The sequence below is a fragment of the Aotus nancymaae genome, unplaced genomic scaffold, assembly GCF_030222135.1.
Source record: "Aotus nancymaae isolate 86718 unplaced genomic scaffold, 86718_ANA_hifiasm-v0.15.2.pri h1tg000089l, whole genome shotgun sequence".
NCBI lineage: Eukaryota > Metazoa > Chordata > Mammalia > Primates > Aotidae > Aotus > Aotus nancymaae.
The window spans coordinates 17,437,740-17,456,858 of NW_026988504.1; the positions used below are offsets into that span (position 1 = coordinate 17,437,740).

Sequence of the window (19,119 nt, forward strand, 5' to 3'; positions counted from 1 at the left end):
TTCTACAGAAAAAGCAAGTCAGTAGAGAATCTAAAAATAGACCTAAGTATGGGGCTTTAGCTGTGGTAGCATTGCACATCACAAAGGGAAAGAGAGCATGTTTGGGAAAATATCACTTAACATCTCTGCCTTAGCAAAAAATATTTAGATTGATGAAGAAGTTTTTGAAACCCCAAAACCTAAAAACAAAAGAAAACTTCAGTAAGAAAGCATGAATTAATTTATGTTTTTGTTGTGATACTTTCTTTTTAAACAGATAAAAAATCCAGATGCCATAGAGGAAAAAGGTGGATACATGTATTTAAAATTCTGAGTGGAAAAATGTTATTATAATCAAACTCAAAAGACAGATGACAAACTGAGGAAAAATACTTGTACCACAAATGGAAAATTTTCTTAATTGACAAAGACGTTTTATAAATGAAAAGTACTAATAGTCTAATACAGACAAGACAAAGGATTTGAACAGGCATTTTGCAGAAAAATAAATATGAAAGGCCAGTAGACATAAAAAATGATTACTTCTTTCATAATTAAAAGCAATGGGATAGTATTTTTTACCTCTGAGTTTGACTAACAGTTTTAGAAGTTCAGTACTAACTCAGCATGAGTGAAGGTAAAAGAACACAGGGTGAGTTTATAATGGGTGGTAGTGTGGAGCTATGATTGCACTGTTCTACAAAGCAGTTTGGTACGATATATGTCAGCATTTTAAGTGCAAGAACTTTTGGACCCAGCCATCTCACCACGGGAGGCTATAGAGGGATACTCCCCAGGTTTACCAAGAATTACATAAAATGTTGTTTGTTATAGCTTTGACTGTGATAGCAAAACACCACAAAACCCTGAGCACCATGTAGAGATTAGGAGTGGAGTTGGAGTTCAATCTATTCTGGTCCGACTTAGTTGACTAAGGAGAAGTAGAAGGAAAATCTGCCACTGGCATACCCACCAGCATGCTACTCTGGGATAGGTAGCAGATTAGCCATAAAATGGCCTAACTGGCCTTGCTTCCTCTGCAAAGAGAAGCCTTTGTATTTGGTGATAAAAGGGACCTGTTTGCCTCATGGACACCAAGAACACAACTGAGCACCCAGCCCAGCTTTGAACTCCTAGGGTGTCACTGCACTAGAGTTCTTCAGACAGTGCTCCATTCCTGGCCTCTATCAGTGAAAATGGCCCAGTTGCCATGCTGGACCTGGCCTTTCAGAGGTGTATAGAAGCCAAGCCCACAAAATCTCCATGAGAAATCCTACACAGTCCTCCTGGCATAGTCACTCCCTACTTACTCTTGTAGCCTGAGATTGTCAGGTTATCCACCATGTTGTGCCTGCAGAACTTGTCCTTCTCCTTGGTTCCAGGAGTGTTGGCAGAGGAATGGAATTTGAGTATGTTAGCTCCCAGTGAGGATCCACTCCCTTTCCCCTCCTCCCATCAGCTTATGAGAGACTATTAAGAGCCTTATGGAGAATGTTTGCTGCACCAGTTGTGTGCAGTGAATAGGCATGAGCTCTCGGCCTGGGGGAGACTATATTCTGGGGTCCTACAATCACAGGGACGCAAAGCCTTCTTAAAAGTTGGGAGGGAGAGAGAGGGGGAGTTTTTGGTGGGGTAAAAGGAGGTAAAAAGACTGAAATCCCCTCCCACATCTTTTCGGCATCACCACCCCAAGTTAACAAAAGGTCTATTCTTTCCACAGAGCTGTGCATGAGAAATTGGCTGCATCTGGTTAGGGTGTGATAAAAGCAGTTCTTCTGCCACTAGCACTCTTAAGAGACAAGAGCTCCTTTCTTTTGTAGGTTTTGCTTCATGTCTCTGTTTGTGAGAAATATTTTAATTCATTAAAATCGAATCTAATCACCTAAATCTAGAGCCTCACCACAGGCCTGGTCTCTACTGGTAGGTGCAGTGATTTCCTTTCCTACCTGGGAAAGAGTGGTGGCCGATGCCTGTGTCTCATGATTTAGGTCAATATGGGCTGACCTTCCTCATCCTTCCTCTCTCCACAGTTGGGGCCTTATGGGCCCCTTTGTCTGTGGATGTAAGAAACCTGATTTCTGTTAGTAGACCCTGTGAACCCTTTAAAATCCGCAGTGCTTGTGAGAATCAGAAATATTGGTGGATAAAATAAACATTTTTGGATTCTTTGGTCTTTGTTTTTAGGAAGGAAAAGACTCTGGAAACAAAGTATTCTTTAACAGTGACCTGGTGTAATAAATAATAGTGTATTCATGCAGTGGCTTATTTTTTAATTCCTTAAAAAGATCTGGGCTGGGCGCAGTGGCTCACTCCTGTAATCCCAGCACTTTTGAGGCCGAGGCGGGTGGATCACGAGGTCAAGAGATCGAGACCATCCTGGTCAACATGGTGAAACCCCGTCTCTACTAAAAATACAAAAAATTAGCTGGGCATGGTGGCGCGTGCCTGTAATCCCAGCTACTCAGGAGGCTGAGGCAGGAGAATTGCCTGAACCCAGGAGGCGGAGGTTGCGGTGAGCCGAGATCACGCCATTGCACTCCAGCCTGGGTAACAAAGAGCGAAACTCCGTCTCAAAAAAAAAAAAAAGATCTGTGTATTTTGATAAGGAAAGCCCTTCTAGAGTAATATCTATTGATTAAAAACTGTAGTTGAGGGCCAGGCGTGGTGGTTCATGCCTGTAATCCCAACTCTTTGGGAGGCCAAGGCAGGTGGATCTCCTGAGGTCAGGGGTTTGAGACCAGCTTGACCAACATGGAGAAACCCTGTTTCTACAAAAAATTACAAAATTAGCCAGGTGTGGTGGCGCATACCTGTAATCCCAGCTACTTGGGAGGATGAGGCAGGAGAATTGCTTGAACCTGGGAGGCAGAGGTTGCAGTGAGCCAAGATCCCGCTATTGCACTCCAGCCTAGGCAACAAGAGCAAAACTTCATCCAAAAAAAAACAAAAACTGTAGTGGTGGGTGGACTATAAAATACATATGTATGGCTGGGTACCCTGGCTCGTGCCTGTAATCCCAGCACTTTGGGAGGCCAAGGCGGGCAAATTATGAGGTCAGGAGATCAAGACCATCCTGGCCAACATGGTGAAACCCTGTCTCTACTAAAAATACAAAAATTAGCCAGGCGTGGTAGCACACGCCTATAGTCCCAGCTATTCAGGAGGCTGAGCAAGGAAAATCACTTGAATCCAGGAGGCAGAGGCTGCAGTGAGCCAAGATTGCACCACTGCACTCCAGCCTGTGTGACAGAGCAAGACACTGTCTCAAAAAAAAAAAAAAATTCATATATGTGACTATATAATGGATTGTATAAAGAGATACATAAATGTTGGTATATGCATGAAATGTTTTAGGAATAAATCATAATTGTTTCTTATGGGGAGGCATGGAAAGAATAGCATTTCTTGTTTTTGACTTTTTGTACTCTTTGCTTTTTCTTATTAAGAAATTGTACAACTAATTTTTGTCAGTTGCTGTTGTCTGGTTTGTAGGATTATAACCAAGTTTGCTTTGTCTTCCTAATTTTTCAGTATTGCATTTTATCTTTTCTGTTTATTTTTCTAGATTAACTTTGTCTTTCTATTCATGCATTCTTAGGTTACACCGGATGACGTCAATTGAAAGAGAAGAAAAGGAGAAAGTCAAAAAAAAAGAGAAAAAGCAGGAAGAGGAAGAAACAATGCAGCAAGCGACATGGGTCAAATACACATTTCCAGTGAAACACCAGGTAATTTTTATAACAACCCTTTAAAATAGTGTTAGCCATTTCTAAGACTTTTATTCTGAAACTTTGAATACGTACTAATTTTATTTTACTTTTGGCATAGTCTTTTTGTTTTATTTATTTATTTTTTTTGGACAGTCTCGCTCTGTTGCCCACTAGAGTGCAGTGGCGCGATCTTGGCTCACTGCAGCCTCTGACTCATAGGTTCAAATGATTTTCCTGCCTCAGCCTCCTGAGTAGCTGGGTTTACAGGTGTGCATCACCACGCCTGGCTAACTTTTGTTTAGTGAAGACAGGGTTTCGCCATGTTGGCCAGGCTAGTCTTGAACTCCTGACCTCAGGTGATCCTCCTGCCTCCGTCTCCCAAAGTGCTAGGATTACAAGCATGAGCCACTGCACCTGGTCTGCTTTTAACATGGTCTTTTAATTAATATATGAGGAATAAAGTACATCTTTCTGGCAAATTTATAAAGCATTGATTTATCTTAGTAGAATATATGAGGTTTATGAGGCCAGTTTAATTGTTATAAATTTCAAATTGTTACTGTAAAATTATGTTAAATTTTACATGCTGAAAGGGAGTTGTTTTTTTTAATCTTTATTCCCAGTGAAAATTAAATTGATTAGTAAATTTTTTTGTCCCCACTTGGAAAAACCTGGGAATGATTAGTAAATTATATTTGCCTGACTTTCACACTTGTTTGGTAAAAATGTATGAAACCACATGTGGTTTATAAGCATTGTCATTGTTATTGTTTAATCAAAATGTTTTCATTTACACCAGGTTTGGAAACAAAAAGGTGAAGAGTACAGAGTGACAGGATATGGTGGTTGGAGCTGGATTAGTAAAACTCACGTTTATAGGTTTGTTCCTAAATTGCCAGGCAATACTAATGTGAATTACAGAAAGCCATTAGAAGGAAGTAAGTAATTAAAATTACATTTCCTGCATAATCATTTCTGCTTTATTTTTCTTATAAATTTGTAGTATATTGACTATATTTTAGATAAAAACGTTTTTCTGAAATTTTTAATAGTATTGCAAAATTATCAGTGTAGTTTACTAAAACCCTAAAACTTTAAAAATTACCTTTATTCACAGGATTTTGATGTCTCGATTTCCATAAAAGAAAGATCATAGAATGAAACTTGTTGTTTATAAGAGACCTCAGCCGCCTGATTATCTTTTTTCAAAATCTTAAATTCAGGCCAGGCAGCCAGGTGCAGTGGTTCGTGCCTGTAATCCCAGCACTTTGGGAGGCCGAGGCGGATGGATCACTTGAGGTCAGGAGTTGTAGACTACCCTGGCCAATGTGGCGAAACCCCATCTCTACTAAAAATACAAAAATTCTCTGGATGTGCTGGCACTTACCAGTGATTCCAACTACCCAGGAGACTTGAGGAGAATCACTTGAACCCAGGAGGTAGAGGTTACAGTGAGCTGATATTGCACCACTGCACTCCAGCCTGGGCAACAGAGCAAGACTGAAAACAAAAAATTCACGCCAGACACAGTGGCTTATACCTATAATCCTAGTGCTTTAGGAGGCTTAGGCAGGAGGATCACTTGAGACCAGGAGTTCAAGTCCAGCCTGGGCAACATAGCAAGACTCCAACTCTACAAAAAAGTTTAAAAAATTAGCCAGGCATGTGGACCCAGCTACGTGGGGGGCTGAGGCAGTAGGATTGCTTGAGGCCAAGAGTGTGAGGCTTCAGTGAGCCATAATTTGCTATTACACTGTAGCCTGGTTGACAGAGCAAGACTTTATCTCTTAAAAAAAAAATCTTAAATTCAGTACTAATTCACTTCTGAGTAGTCATGTATCTGGTAACCTTAGCATTGTTGCACATAGAGAAAACCAGAAAGGAAGTGATAGAGGCTTCCAAAACACTGTCCCATAAATGAGCTATTTAGTTTTTACAACTGGCTAATGAGCTTTAGTATTTAGAATTACAGAACTCTATAGAGATGAATTGCTCTTTTAAGAGACCATGTGTTTTTAAACTCATGTTAAATGAGCCAGTTATTTCATGAGGATGCTAGGTGACATAGTGAAGACCACATATACAGAAAGTGATAGAACACTGGCAGAACTTATGCCTCTTTCTGTGATTCTTTTCTTCTCTCACCAATATCCTGCTCTCAACAGGATTATGGTTTTGTTTTGTTTTTTTTTTTTTTTTTGTGCTCTCTTCCTTCAGGCAGACCTTTCTGGAAGAAATTATTGATTTAAATAAAAAATAGATTTTTTTTTAATATCTATTTTCTCTCACCAGTATCCTGCTCTCAACAGGATTATAGTTTCTTTGCACTCTCTTCCCTTCAGCCAGACCTTTCTGGAAGAAATAATTCACTTAAATAAAAAATAGATATACCTTGCTAGGTCCTTGGGATATTTAGGTTCAAGTGAAGAGAAGGTTAAGAATAGGAAAATGCTTTTAAGGCCAGGTGCCATGACTCACACCTGTGATGGGATGCCAAAGCAGGGAGGATCATTTGAGCCGAGGAGTTCAAGAAACAGCCTAGGCAACATGGCAAATCCCCTTCTCTACAAAAAAATACAAAAATTAGCTGGGCGTGTTAGTACGCATCTTTATTCCCAGTTACTCAGGAGGCTGATGTAGGAGGATCACTCGAGCCCAGGAGTTCAAGGCTGCAGTAAGCTGAGATCACCCCACTGTGCTCCAGCTTAAGTGACAGAGCAAGACCTTGTCTCCCCAAAAAAAAAAGCCTTTAAAGCCCAAGAAAACTCGTCTAGACAGTAGGTCTGTTTTGGAAAGCTCGATTTTTTTTTTTTTATTATGGGAAACTTAAAACTATACAGATACAAAGAGAATAATGAACCCCCAAGCAACCATCATTCAGCTTCAACAGTGATCAAAGTTTATCACCTTTTTTTTTTTTTTAAGGTAGAGTCTTGTTCTGTCACCCAGTCTGGAATGCAGTGGCACAATTCTAGCTCACTGCAACCTCCACCTCCCGGGTTCAAGCAGTTCTCCTGCCTCAGCCTCCCAAATAGATGGGATTACAAGTGCCCATCACTACACCTAGCTAATTTTTGTATTTTTAGTAGAGATGGGGTTTTACTATGTTGGCCAGGCTGGTCTCAAACTTCTGACCTCAGGTGAACCACCCGCCTCGTCCCCTCAAAGTGCTGGAATTACAGGTGTGAGGCCCTGCACTGGCCTGCAGTATTAATATTTATCCTGTAGCTGACTATGTAATTTTTTTTTTTTTTTTTTGAGAGAGAGCCTTACTCTGTCACCCAAGCTGGAGTGCTGTGGCATGAGCCACCATACTTGGTCCACCTTTTTTGTTGTTGTTGTTTTTTAATCCTGCAATGTTTTAAAACAAATCCTGGAAATCGTGTTTCACCAAAAGTGTTCATAGTGTTTTCTGAAACGTCTAAAATTCAGTCATTCTTATACTCAATAAGACCTTTGTCTTTTTTGTTTAATGAAAAAATGAAATATAACTTGCTGGAAAATACTTGTTTATTTTCACTAAACTCGATATATTAAATTGCTAATACTGGAAATAACTTTAATTATCCTGTACATGGTTCTTTTTAGCCAAAAATAATATGGATGAAAATATGGATGAATCAGATAAAAGAAAATATTCACGAAGTCCAAAAAAAATAAAAATAGAGCCTGATTCTGAAAAAGATGAGGTAAAAGATTCAGATGCTGCAAAAGAAGCAGACCAAAGTGAAATGGATATCTCAAAGATTACTGAGAAGAAGGATCAAGGTAAGGAGAGTCAGCTGTGGAGGGCAGCCTGGGGGTGATAAGAATGCACTGGATCAGGGTCCCACCACAGGAAAGGTACTGCAACTGTGTTTTCTTGATAATAGCTTTATTACAACATAACTCATATCCCATGCAATTCACCCAGTTAAAGTGTAAATTCAGTGGTTTTTAGTATATTCATAAAGTTCAACCATTACCATGTCAATCTTAGAACATTTTCATAACCTTGAAAAGAAGCCTCATTCATACCATTAGCAGTTACTTCCCAGTCCCTCCCCAAAGTGCCGCCAGCTTACCAGTCTACTATGGATTTGCCTACTTTGGATAGTCCATAGAAATGGAGTCAGACAATATGTGGTCCTTTATGGCTGGCTTCATCCACTCAGCATGTTTTCAAGGTTCATCCATGTTGTAGCATGTATCAGTACTTTCTTTTTATTTCTGAATAATATTCCATTGTATGGATATGCTACATACTGTTATCCATTCATCAGTTGATGGACACTGGGCTGTTTTCCTCTTTTGGCTATTATGAATAATGCGGCTCTGAACATACATGCAGAAGTTTTTTGTGGCCATGTGTTTTCACTTCTCTTGGAGATATACCTAGGAATGGAATTACGGGATCATATGGTAACTCTGTTCAACCTTTTGAGGAACCACAGTGTCTCTTGTAAAAAAACTAGATAAGCTAGATAATGCATGTGGTATAGAGGTATAACTGTAAAAGCCTATGCAAGATATTACATGCAGGTACTGTAGTGTGCAGTAGTCTGCCACATATTAAGTAATTTTTCATTATGGCATTCCATTGTTTTTAGATACTAAGAATCAGAATATCTAAATATTTGGAGGATGTGTGTTTCATAAAGTTCAACACTATCCATTGACCAGGAACTTTGAAATATATATTTATGTTTAAGCTCTAGAGAGAAAATGAGAAAAATAGGTACTTTAAAATATATTTTTGGCTGGGCACAGTGGCTCATACCCGTAATCCCAGCACTTTGGGAGGTTGAGGTGGGCAGATCACCTGAGGTCAGGAGTTCAAGACCATCCTGGCCAACATGATGAAACCCTGTCTCTACTGAAAATATAAAAATTAGTTAGGCATGTGTCACCATGCCTGTAATCCCAGCTCCTTGGCAGGCTGAGGCACAAGAATTGCTTGAACCTGGGAGGTGGAGGTTGCAGTGAGCTGAGATCATGCCATTGCACTCCAGCCTGGGTGACAGAGCGACACTGCCTCAAAAAAAAAATTATAAATTCCTGCTTTCAGAGTAAAAAATACATTTATATAAATGTCTTTGTTTCACAGATGTGAAGGAGCTTTTAGATTCTGACAGTGATAAACCCTGCAAGGAAGAACCAATGGAAATAGACGATGATGTGAAAACAGAGTCACATGTAAATTGTCAGGACAGTTCTCAAGTAGATGTGGTCAATGTTAGTGAGGGTTTTCATCTAAGGACTAGTTACAAAAAGAAAACAAAATCATCCAAACTAGATGGACTTCTTGAAAGGAGAATTAAACAGTTTACACTGGAAGAGAAACAGCGCCTTGAAAAAATCAAGTTGGAGGGTGGAATTAAGGGTATGGGAAAGACTTCTATAAATTCTTCAAAAAATCTCTCTGAATCACCAATAATAACAAAAGCAAAAGAAGGGTGTCAGAGTGACTCCATGAGACAAGAACAGAGCCCGAATGGAAGTAATGATCAACCTGAGGACTTGATTCAGGGATGTTCAGAAAGTGATTCCTCAGTTCTTGGAATGAGTGATCCTAGTCATACCACAAACAAACTTTATCCAAAAGATCAGGTGTTAGATGATGTCTCCATTCGGAGCCCAGAAACAAACTGTCAAAAACAAAATTCCATTGAAAATGACATAGAAGAAAATGTCTCTGAACCTGCCAGTAAAGGCCAGGAACCCAGTAAGAGTAAAACAAAAGGAAATGATTTTTTCATTGACGACTCTAAACTAGTCAATGCAGATGATATTGGTACTTTGATCTATAAGAACAGAAAACCACTCATACAAGAAGAAAATGACACCATTGTTTCTTCTTCCAAGAGTGCTTTACATTCATCAGTGCCTAAAAGTACCAATGACAGAGATGTCACACCTCTGTCAAAAGCAATGGACTTTGAAGGAAAACTGGGATGTGACTCTGAATATAATAGCACTTTGGAAAATAGTTCTGATACTCTGTCTATTCACGATAGCAGTGAAGAAGATATGATTGTTCAGAATAGCAATGAAAGTATTTCTGAACAGTTCAGAACTCAAGAACAAGGTGTTGAAGGCCTGGAGCCATTAAAATGTGAACTGGTTTCTCATAAGTCCACTGGAAACTGTGAGGACAGGCTGCCGGGTAAGGTAACTGAAGCAAATGGTAAAAAACCAAGTCAGCAGAGGAAGTTAGAGGAGAAACCAGTTAATAAATGTAGTGATCAAATAAATCTAAAAAATACCATTGACAAAAAGAGTAATGAAAATGGAGAGTCTAAAAAGAAAGGACAGAGAACAAGTACATTTCAAATAAATGGAAAAGATAATAAACCCAAAATATATTTGAAAGGTGAATGCTTGAAAGAAATTTCTGAGAGTAAAGTAGTAAGTGTTAATGTTGAACCAAAGGTTAATAATATAAATAAAATAATCCCTGAAAATGATATTAAATCATTGACTGTTAAAGAATCTGCTGTAAAGCCATTCATTAATGGTGATGTCATCATGGAAGATTTTAGTGAAAAAAACAGCTCCGAAACAAAATCACGTTTACTAGGTTTGTCAGATGCTGAAGGTGACTACCGACATAGCCTTGAGACCCTGCCATCAACCAAAGAATCTGACAGTTCACAGACGACCACACCTTCACCATCTTGTCCAGAAAGCAATTCAATTAATCAGGTAGAAGATATGGAAATAGAAACTTCAGAAGTTAAGAAAGTTACTTCATCACCTATTACTTCTGGAGAGGAATCTAATCTCAGTAATGATTTTTTTGATGAAAATGGTCTGCCCAGCAACAAAAATGAAAATGTCAATGGAGAATCTAAAAGAAAAACTGTCATCACAGAAGTCACCACGATGACATCCACAGTGGCTACAGAATCAAAAACTGTGATCAAGGTAGAAAAAGGCGATAAGCAAACTGTGGTCTCGTCCACAGAAAATTGTGCCAAATCTACTGTTACAACCACCACTACCACGGTAACCAAGCTTTCCACACCCTCCACAGGCAGCAGTGTGGACATCATCTCTGTAAAGGAACAAAGCAAAACCGTGGTCACCACGACAGTGACAGACTCCCTGACCACCACGGGAGGCACACTGGTTACATCTATGACTGTGAGCAAAGAGTATTCCACACGAGACAAAGTGAAACTGATGAAATTTTCAAGACCAAAGAAGACTCGTTCAGGTACAGCTCTGCCATCCTATAGAAAATTTGTTACCAAGAGCAGCAAGAAGAGCATTTTTGTTTTGCCTAATGATGACCTAAAAAAGTTGGCCCGAAAAGGAGGAATCCGAGAAGTCCCTTATTTTAATTACAATGCAAAACCTGCTTTGGATATATGGCCATATCCTTCTCCTAGACCAACCTTTGGTATCACGTGGAGGTATGTACTTTAAAATGTATTTGGGGGAGGGAGAAAATTTTAAAAAGAATTATCTCACAAGAATATCTCATTTTTAAAAAATGAGATAATAGAGATAGGAAGCATGTATTAATGGCCAAAGATAGTAATGGAAACAGGATACAAAAAGCTTCAAAATTGGCCAACTGGTATGTACTAAAGTTTACTTAGGGAAAAATATTTAAAGACTTAAAATTTGAGGGAATCTTTTAGAATGAAATGCAGTTATAACTTTTGTAAGACGGAACATGTCAGACACGATTGTTTTTCTGGTCTGATTTTCTGAGTTACTACTCTGGGAACAAGATAATCACAGAATTGGATAATCACCAACTTTCTGGAGTGTTTGTATTCTATTTTTATTAGGTAATTCGTAAAAAATAAGACAAAGAAACATGATAGTAAATTTCATAAAGCTTATCATAATGTGAAAATCTTCCTAATGTAACTTATTTGCATGGTAAACATTTGTTTTGGAGTTCTGTTATTTATGTATGAATAGGTAGTCTCTAAGATTCCTTAGAAATTATTTTAAACCCAGAAATAGTCCTAATTTAAACTTTTCTGGGCACTTTCGGTTTAGAGGATGAGTCCTAAATAGATAGTGTTGGCAGTTGTAAAATCATGTAGTATTATACTGGGAAGGATCTTAGAAATTCTTATCTTTTGTAGATGTACAGTAATTTGCCTCTGGCTGCTGAGACACAGGAATAGTGCCCGGTTTTCCTAAATCCCAGTCTAGTGCTTTATCTGCTATATCACATTTCACTTATTTGTCCTTGCTTTCTCCTTTTTCATGTCCTTGTCTTTATCTTTTCACCCCTGTAATTGAGAAGGATGGAACATAAACACTGAAAACATGAGAGTTTTGAGAACATCTTTAGAAATCAGAATCAGTCATAGTTGTAGTTAGATTTTACTAGGTTCCTCAAATTATTATGTCAGCGAGTTACTGAGCCGTTTTCATTTCTCTTTAGGCTTCATTTTTGTGTGTCTTTTAATATGTTTCCAGTTTCTTTAAAAATCACACTTTTTTGGTTTCCTTTATATTACAATCAGCTAGTATTAGGAAAAAAATGTAAGTATTCTCTATAAAGGAATTTATTAGTACAACCAGTCATAGTTTGTTTGACCAAGTTTTTTATAACTCATCTTTTGATTTGAAATAAAATATCATCACTCCATTACACATTCAATAGAGACAGCTGAAAAGTACAATTTCTCTGCAGGGCCTGCAATGAAGGATTTGCAGAATCCTGCAGGGAATCAAGGAACTCTTCATTACAATTCATGGATTTATAGGATTACTCTGCACTTTTCTGCTTTCTTCATTGAGAGCGGTCCCAAAATGTATCCTTGACTGTCCTGCAGGTAACTTCTTTCCCACTGGAAAAGTTACTATGTACTACAGATACTTTAATTAAAGTGACCTGGCAGTTGTGGAGGCAGACCTTTCTGCTCTTTGTATTCTGAAATGGAGGGTAGGCTCAACTGGGAAGAACTCTTCTCTGAACTCACCAGGAGAGTTAGGTTCTGGTCCTGGTCACGTGTTGCTCAGGGCCCTGTTGTGCACAGCTGAATATCAGGAGCCTCGTATTACCATGTCTTAATATGCACTGTGGCAGTTTGTGTTACTTGATTTCTCATTTTTTAATGGAAGGAAATACCTTCCATTAAACATTTTACATTTTAAACCGATACTGCCTTCAAATGTATGCCAACATCTTAATTTGCTGAAACAAATTTGAGTGAAGCATAATCCTTTCTGTCTAATGGAGGCATGGATAAATATGTAAATTGATCATGACTTTAGAATGCATTTTTAAAAAGCAGATTGCTATAAAAAGCCATGCACGTGAAATGCATTTTTATACTAACACTTGAATAGAATACATCTGATGGTTAGGAGTTAAGAATGCCAAAGGTGCATGTATTATCTTTATTATTAATGTTAAGACTGAGCAGTATTGGAAAACTTGCCTCATAGATTCAATAGGGCCTCTTTTTCCCTCCACACTATCCATTCCCTTGTCCCCGTCCTCCCAAGCCCTGATTCTGTGCTTCATTGTCACATTGAACTGGTAGTTGTCCAGTGCTGCCAGAAAGATCCTCCTAAAATGCCCCTCTATCCTGTGAATAGTCTGACCGAGCTAAGGGACTTGCTAACTACTGCAGCAAGGACTGGGGAAAGCATTTGTCACCTGTAGATCACATTCATGGAAAGTACTTCCCTTTACCACCCATCCAGTACTGGATAAATCTTAGAGCACTTAATATACATACCCTTTAATGCTCTTCTTTAATCTTTCAATTTGGTACTGCACATTCTGGCTTCTGCCTTTCTCTCTCATGCCACCTTCATCTCTTTCTGTACCTCCAGACCCTTTCCCTTCAGCCATAAAACACTGGATGTGGTTTCTGGGAAGAAATGTGTACTCCTGCATACTTTCCTCTGTAGCATATGTGTGCCCCTTGCCTTTGATCAGCACCCCCATGCTCTTAACTTGTCCTTTGAGATTCCAGCAAAGCTCTGTTCCCCATTCCTAAGCCAACTCAGATGTCCCTCCCTTGTCCTTTCCTCTCTTACAGCTCCTTGAGAACACAGACAGATTCTAGTTCACCTCTGTGTCCCCAGCTCCTTTTACATAGTCTAACACATAGAAGATGCTCAAGTATTTTTTGAATGAATGTTTGAATGAGCAGACTGATCATGCATGTGGTGTGTTCCTCCCCAGTGTTATTTCCATTTTAAAATAAAGATACTTTAAAGTCATTGTTTGACCACAGAGAATGAGGATGAACTTTTACTTTCAAATATTTATTTTCTTTCTCCTATGACACTAAAGATCCCTAGGAATTACTATGGGAGTGTGATTTGAAACTCACAGACACTTACCCCTTCTTGGGCCATCCCTGCAGTAGTTAACATTTCCTCTCTGATTTCCCCTTGACCTACTCTGTCCAGGTCAGAGGATTCATAGTGCAATAACATAATGGAGAAAATAACGGTGTCACAAGTAGATACGGGAAGTTAAGAAGCTGCAGCAACTTTTTGGCTAGAGCTTTCCCTTTCTCACAGTGTTCATTTTTCCAACTGAATGCTATTGATTGAAAGCATTGCCTTTCATGCCGGGCACAGTGGCTCACACCTGTAATCCCAGCATTTTGGGAGGCCGAGGCAGGCAGATCACCTGAGGTCAGGAGTTCGAGACCAGCCTGGCCAAGGTGGTGAAACCCTGTCTCTACTAAAAATGCAAAAATTAGCCAGGAGTTGGGAGTGGGCGCCTATAATCCCAGCTACTTGGAAGCTGAGGCAGGAGAAACACTTGAACCCGGTAGGCAGAGGTTGCAGTGAGCCAAGATTACTCCACTGCACTCCAGTCTGGGCGACAGAGTGATACTCTCTCAAAAAAAAAAAAAACATTGCCTTTCACATGCAGAGTAGTTTGAGTTGTTTGAGATTTACCTTCCACCTCTGTTAGAGGAGGAAATTATTTTTATTTTATAGGCTTTGTCTACACCATAATCAACCACTAAGTTCATTTAAGTAGTGTGAAAATGTCAACAAAGTATTCAGTCACACAAAGATATAGTGAATTCCATTTTAGGACATGGTATTTAATGCAGTTGATTGAATTTATTTTGAAATACGTTTTTAGTATTTTTTAAGAATGTCTAAAAATTTCTTTTTTTTTAAGACGGGGTTTCACCATATTGGTCAGGCTGGTCTTGAACTCCTGACCTCAGATGATCCGCCCGCCTCAGCCTCCCAAAGAGCTGGGATTACAGGCGTGAGCCACTGCACCCGGTTTTTTTAAATAACTCCACACACAATGTTTAGGAACAGACATTAACACAGAGATTTGTCTCTTAATAAGTAACTACTATGATATTGTCCTTTTTCTAATATTATTCATTGTAGAATTCAAAAACTACACTTCTAATGCTGTTAAAGTTTTTATTAGTATTAGTATTAGCATTATTCATCATTCAGTCATTCATGTTTTAAAGAACCATCATTTGGATGTAAAAATTTTTTGTCTATTTGGAAAGGTCTTACTAGATTAGTAAGATGTTTTTGGTTTCATTTTATTCTTTTTTTTTTTTTTTTTTTTGACACAGAGTTACGCTCTTGTCACCCAGACTGGAATGCAGTGGAGTGCGGTGGCATGATCTCAGCTCACTGCAATCTCTGCATCCTGGGTTCAAGTGATTCTCCTGCCTCAGCCTCCCAAGTAGCTAGGATTACAGGCGTGCATCACCATCCCGGGCTAATTTCTGTATTTTTAGTAGAGATAGGGTTTTGCCATATTGGTCAAGCTGGTCTCAAACTCCTGACCTCTCAGGTGATCCGCCCGCCTCGGCTTCCCAAAGTGCTAGAATTACAGGAGTGAGCCACTGTGCCCATCCTCATTTTATTCTTTTAGAAAATTTAAACATTTTCAGGTTTTTTGTTTTAGCAAAAGTTACTCAAGATTTTTCCTTCCAAACTCCTTATCACCTTTAATAACAATTATTTATTTCTCTATATTTGGTCTCCTTCAAAATTTTTCTAACAGATATTTTGGAATTTTTGCCTTATCAACCTTACAATGAAATATATTCATTTTATATATTTATATGGCATTAAAGTGAATATAAATCTTTTTTAAAAAAATTGAGGTGCACATTATACTTATGAACAAAATTTTTCTTTTAAAGGACACATAATACCAAAGTCTTACAAAACCGTGCTATAAATACTGAAGTCATAATGAGGACAAGAAACACAGCCCTTCAGTTTAGTAGAGTGAATGTGAATGTGTATGTGTATATATACATATAGATATATGTATGGATTTCTTTGGTTTTCCTTTCAGGTATAGACTTCAGACTGTAAAGTCCTTAGCTGGAGTGAGCCTGATGTTACGGTTACTGTGGGCAAGCTTAAGATGGGATGATATGGCAGCCAAGGCTCCTCCAGGAGGAGGGACTACACGGACAGGTAAGGAGGGGGAGTCATTTTCTAATTTAAGTTTAAAAGCTAAAATCACTTGCCTGTTCATTTAATTTTAAGCATCTCTGTTTTCTTATTAAATGCTCATATTTTTACAGCTTTGGCCATGTGTGGTGGCTCTCACCTGTAATCCTAGCACTTTGGGAGGCCAAAGTAGGAGGATCACTTTGGCCAGGAGTTTGTGACTAGCTTGGGCAACATAGTGAGACCTTGTCTCTACAAAATCTAATTAAAAAAGTAAAAAGTCAACCAGGCCAGGTGACAGGTGTCTTTAGTCCCTGCCACATGGGAGTCTGGGGCCAGGAAGATTGCTTGAGCCAGGAATTCAAGGTTGCAGTGACTATGGCCCGCCGATGTAACTCCAGCGTGGACAACAGAGCAAAACCCTGTCTCTAAAAAAAAATTTTTTTTTCAAATACAGCTTTGCTAAAGTTTGGCACATGCTATAAAATCCCTGGGGCTGGGAGGGAAAGTTCAGATTATAAAGTGCGTTACTTATGTGTGAACCAGTCTACGTTTTTTAAAAGATATTCATTATTGTTTAATTAAAAATTTAAACTAAACCTTATGGAGCCTTGTGGTTGCTGCTTCTGTCCTAGGCTTTTTATTATTTTGATTGAGTTTTGCCACCAGGAGCTCAGTTATACCCAGCAGCATTTTGTTTCGTTTAGAAATTTGCAGTGAGGAAGAAGTGCGGTATTATTAAGTACCAGATATACCTTTTTACTCTCTGAGTATTTCAGTTGGTTTTTAATACTGTGTGAATTAAATCACCATAGAAACATCTGAATCTGAAATTACAACAACAGAAATAATTAAGAGGAGAGATGTTGGTCCTTATGGCATTCGATCTGAATATTGTATTAGGAAAATCATTTGTCCCATTGGAGTTCCAGAAACACCAAAAGGTAAGGAATGGAAAGAATTCTGTTCTTTCATTATTAACCTGTTAGCCATGTATTTTATTAATTGAAATTTGATTATTTTTTCTTCTCTCCATTCAACTTTTTTAAAAGACATTTTTTTTACAACTACCAAATTTTGAAAATGATATTTAAGTAGTAAACATATCAAGATTCTATTAGACACACACTGATGCCTGTAAGCCTTGTTCCAAGCACAGCAGAGAGCTATAATAATACCTCTTGTAATTAAGGTGGGAGGCATTGATTGATACCAGACCAGCAGCTCCTAGAGAGCAGCCATCTCCTCTGTCTGGTTTGTGGAAGTCCTGGCAACTAGTACTGAGTCTGACATGTAAGTGGTCAATAAAGGTTTCTTAAGGATTAAAGCTATTGTGAAATACTTCAGTAGTCAAGGTAGAAATAATCTAAGAGGCATAAAGAGTTACTCAAGAAATATTTACCTTGCACCAATACAGTAGGCACTGGGTGACAAATACACAGAAAAATGAGATTTGGCCCCTAATCTCGAGGAAGCAAAGAAAAGCTTTTATAGTATCATAATATCATTGTTACATGTGTTCCAATAAGATAAGAGAGTAATATTGGAAAAGAAGCAAGATTAATACTATTTTGTAGGTAATTATGAATGTCTGCTTAGAAAATTCATGTGAATTAAAAGTGTTAGCACAAAAAGTTCAGTGTAGTATCCAAATTGAAAATATATAAACTCCATTTTATTTTATGTAAACAATAAAAATATTTAGGGAAAAGATCTAGTAAGAAATGTATAAAAAATTATACATTTTATACATCTCTTCAAAAATTACAAAAATATTGGTAACAGTGCACTCCTGTAATCCCAGCTACTCAGGAAACTGAGACCTGAGAATTGCTTCACCTAGAAGGTGGAGGTTGCAGTGAACTGAGCTCACACCACTGCACTCCAGCCTGGGCAACAGTGAGCTGTGTCAAATGAATGAATGAATGAATGAATGAAATGTCCTTAGAAACATAGTGTTTTTATAAAAGTTAGTTCTCCCCAAATATATACATTTAATTTTTGAAGCTCGATTAAATTAACTTGGGAGTTCTTGGAAAATAAATGAGAATAAACTTTTTGAAAAGAGCACCAATGAAACAACACCTGTTCCTAGTAGATGATAAATTTTAGCTTAATTAAAACAGTGGCCAAGCACGATGGCTCATGCCTGTAATCACAGCACTTTGGGAGGCTGAGGCGGGTGGTCATTTGAGATCAGGAGTTCGAGACCATCCTGGCCAACATGGTGAAACCCCATCTTTACTAAAAATACAAAAATTACCCAGACATGGTGGTACATGACTGTAGTCCCAGCTACTCGGGAAGCTGAGGCACAAGAATCAGTAAGCCCAGTACAGGAAGGTTGCAGTGAGCCAAGATCACACCACTGCACTCCAGCCTGGTCAACAGAGCGAGATTCTGTCTCATAAAACAAAACAAAACAAAACACAAGGTTGTCTTGGAACAGAAAGAGCTCTGTTGATGGACAGAGACACAGATGGGAAATGTACCTACCTGACAGGCCTTCAGTCTCCTTAACCCCACAGCCTTTGATGCAAACCACTGCAGTCCCCTAAAATCACTTTTCTTTGGCTTGTATCACTTTATACAATTCAGGTCCTACTACCATTTCCAATTCCTTCTGCTGCTTCCTTGTGATTGAATATATTCCTACTTTTCATTTTTTAAATCTTGTTATGAGGAGATTGTATCTATTCTTAGGTTTCAGCTCTCCACTTTATATTGGTACGTCTCAAATCCCCCTTCTCTGTGCGGTGATAAGGAAATGCCCAGGTGTGAGAAGGACATACCAGGCTTTTGTAGGAAGTTGTATTCATGTTGGGATCTGAAGGATGAATTGATACTAGTCTGATGAGGGGCAGGGGCTAGGAATAGTGCTTCAGGTGGAGGAAACAAGTTGGATGAAGGCTTATAAGCCTTTTATTTCAGGGGTCAGCAAACTGCAGCCCATGAGGCTTGGCCTACCCTCCTTTTACTAATAAAATTTGATTGGCACACAGCCATATTTTACTCACTTACGTATTGTCTTTGGCTGCTTTTGTGATACAAAGGC

The 19,119-nt window shown here is 38.6% G+C and overlaps 1 protein-coding gene across 3 annotated transcripts in view; it reads left to right on the forward strand.

The window, feature by feature from the left end:
• BPTF (bromodomain PHD finger transcription factor) overlaps nucleotides 1-19,119 on the forward strand; it is a 155,451-nt gene that overhangs the window by 76,618 nt on the left and 59,714 nt on the right. For all 3 annotated transcript variants that reach the window (XM_012453870.3, XM_012453869.3, XM_064369659.1), the window contains 6 exons: nucleotides 3,578-3,707; nucleotides 4,489-4,627; nucleotides 7,278-7,457; nucleotides 8,776-11,086; nucleotides 15,964-16,088; nucleotides 16,880-17,008. In XM_012453870.3, the coding sequence (XP_012309293.2) occupies nucleotides 3,578-3,707; nucleotides 4,489-4,627; nucleotides 7,278-7,457; nucleotides 8,776-11,086; nucleotides 15,964-16,088; nucleotides 16,880-17,008 (3,014 nt within the window). The remainder of the gene's footprint in view (nucleotides 1-3,577; nucleotides 3,708-4,488; nucleotides 4,628-7,277; nucleotides 7,458-8,775; nucleotides 11,087-15,963; nucleotides 16,089-16,879; nucleotides 17,009-19,119) is intronic.